At 38.2% G+C, this 2,213-nt stretch overlaps 1 protein-coding gene across 2 annotated transcripts in view; it reads left to right on the top strand.

Annotated features, from left to right (window-relative positions):
- LOC107623595 overlaps positions 501 to 2,213 on the top strand; it is a 3,364-nt gene continuing 1,651 nt past the window's right edge. The window contains exon 1 of one of the 2 annotated variants that reach the window (XM_016325923.2): positions 501 to 2,111. In XM_016325923.2, coding sequence (XP_016181409.1) covers positions 692 to 2,074 — 1,383 coding nt within the window. In that variant the 5' untranslated portion in view covers positions 501 to 691 and the 3' untranslated portion in view covers positions 2,075 to 2,111. The remainder of the gene's footprint in view (positions 2,112 to 2,213) is intronic. The other variant, XM_016325922.2, reaches the window with a different exon arrangement.

The raw sequence follows: 2,213 nt of genomic DNA, 5'->3' as shown, positions 1-2,213 counted from the left end.
ATTTACTCTATCTATAGAGTTAAGTAATAAAGTAATTTTCATTATACATTAAAATCGTTTTCAAAATTTTAATTATACCGGTCATATTTTTAAAATTGACAAAAATATATCATTTAATTCATAACTAATTTTTCATTAAATATGTACTAATATGATTCCACGACATAAACTATTAGTAATTCGTGTCATTTCATGATTTAGTATAATGATAAATCAATCAACAATATATATTATGCTGAAGTGACCATTATGACACACATTACAATACTAAATCACTTATTAAATCAATTTTTTTTTTTTACTAAAAATAGGAAACTCGAATCTACAACCTCTTAATTGAGTATGGAGAGACTATGCCATTTGAGCTATTACTCATTGGCCACTTATGTTTTAACTATCAACTTTGGTTAAAATTGATTGCAACTAACTTTCTAGCATATTTTAATTATGCACACGATTATTACCAAATTGTGCGAGATGAATACAAGGATCAATTATTGAAGATTTAACCATTTCTTTAGTAGATGCTCGAAGATGAAAAGTTTCACTCGCAGATAACAGCGCGTGAACTTTGAACGTTCAGCAATGATTCACGTTAGGGATAATAATCCCAAATCCCTAATCTCCTAATTGCCAAAACCCTAAGAATTTCCCTCTCGAAAAAGTCAACCTCACCGGAGTTTCGCCGGTGATGGAGCCCCTCCAACTGGAGAAGCGAACAAAGCCGCTCTGGAAACCCCCCAAGACACGGGAAATCCCTTCAAATCACGTTATGGAGTGTTCATCGCAGAAGAAAACTAGGGATTTGCCGAACTTGACCGAATGCCATGCGTGCGGATTCAAGTTCGACGTTTGCACCGGTAAGAATGGACTCAGAACCCTTTATAGCGAATGGCGTGTTGTTCTTCTTTGCAGCAAGTGCTTTTCTTCTGTTGAATCTTCTCGAATTTGCACATATTGTTTCTCTGAAGCTTCTTCCGATTCGTTTCGTTGCATTCAATGTCGGCATTCAGTGCACCAGAACTGTTTCTTGAAATACAGGAATGCTGCACCATGGTCTTATTCCTGTATAGGTTCTGAATTTTCTGTTTGTGTGGATTGTTGGATTCCCAAACCAGTGGCAATTTCTAGAAGTAGAAGAAAGGTTAAGGGTGGAGTGATCAAGAGAAAGGGTAGGGTTATAGTAGAGAAGGTGAATTCTAATTCAAGGGTTTTGAGAGGTGGGGATTTGGTGAGATCTATGGAGGATGTGGTTAAGGGTGCAAATCATGATATGGAAAAGAAGGATGATGCAGCTGCTAAGGCCAGAGAGGAGGCGGTAAAGAAATCTGTGGTGGCTAGAAGGGCTGTTGAAGTGGCAAATAATGCTTTGAGCTTGGTACCGAACAGAGAAGAGAGTGGTCTTAAGGTTGATGATGTAAAGTTTGTTGATGGTTCAGTGATGACGTCTGAGTTGCATTTGAATAGCTCATCGAAGACTTCAAAGAGACAATGCTTATTGAATACAAGTTGCTTGGATACTCCCAAGATATGGGATTCAAGTCTTGATTCATCGTTGAAGAGATTGGATTCATGGGATGCTAGTGGTTATGAACCTTCTATTTCTGTAGGATCTTTGGATGGTGGTTCTTCAAATGACCTGAATCGTCGCTGCATTGGCACAAGTGACATGAAAACTTGTGCAAATGATGGTGGACGCACAGCTGAAATCAATGCTGAAGAGATTGAGGATGAGGTCTTGAATGAAGGTGAGGGAAGTTGTTCTTTTCGGTTGATAAGCCATGGAGGAGAAGACAGTGGGTTAGAATCTGATCGCAAGCAAGCAGATCCTGCATTGTGTGGGGATGAAAGATGTAATGGAAAGCCTGATCGCTATTTCTTGAAGTATATGAGGAGAAGGTGTAGGTTAAAACCAAATATAGAAAGTAAACCCAATAATAATAAGGCTTATCTTGAGAGTCATGACGCTGCTGTTGGGCTTCGATCCAATTGTTCTGGGGAATTGAGAACAATATACAATGCTTCATTTCGGTCTTATGCTCCTTTGCAAGCACGCATCTGCTTGCAAAAGTGAATATTTCAAAGCACCTTCCTGGAAGTTAAGGGAACAGGTGAAGTGAATCTTTTCTTCTCCCTGTTTATGGTTAATAGTTAATTTGTTGTTTTTGTGTGTTGTCTTGTATTTGCTCTTCTGCTTTTGCTTTTTAAGCTGT

This window comes from Arachis ipaensis, chromosome B10, assembly GCF_000816755.2.
Source record: "Arachis ipaensis cultivar K30076 chromosome B10, Araip1.1, whole genome shotgun sequence".
Lineage (NCBI taxonomy): Eukaryota > Viridiplantae > Streptophyta > Magnoliopsida > Fabales > Fabaceae > Arachis > Arachis ipaensis.
This window is presented reverse-complemented; position numbering and strand designations above follow the sequence as displayed.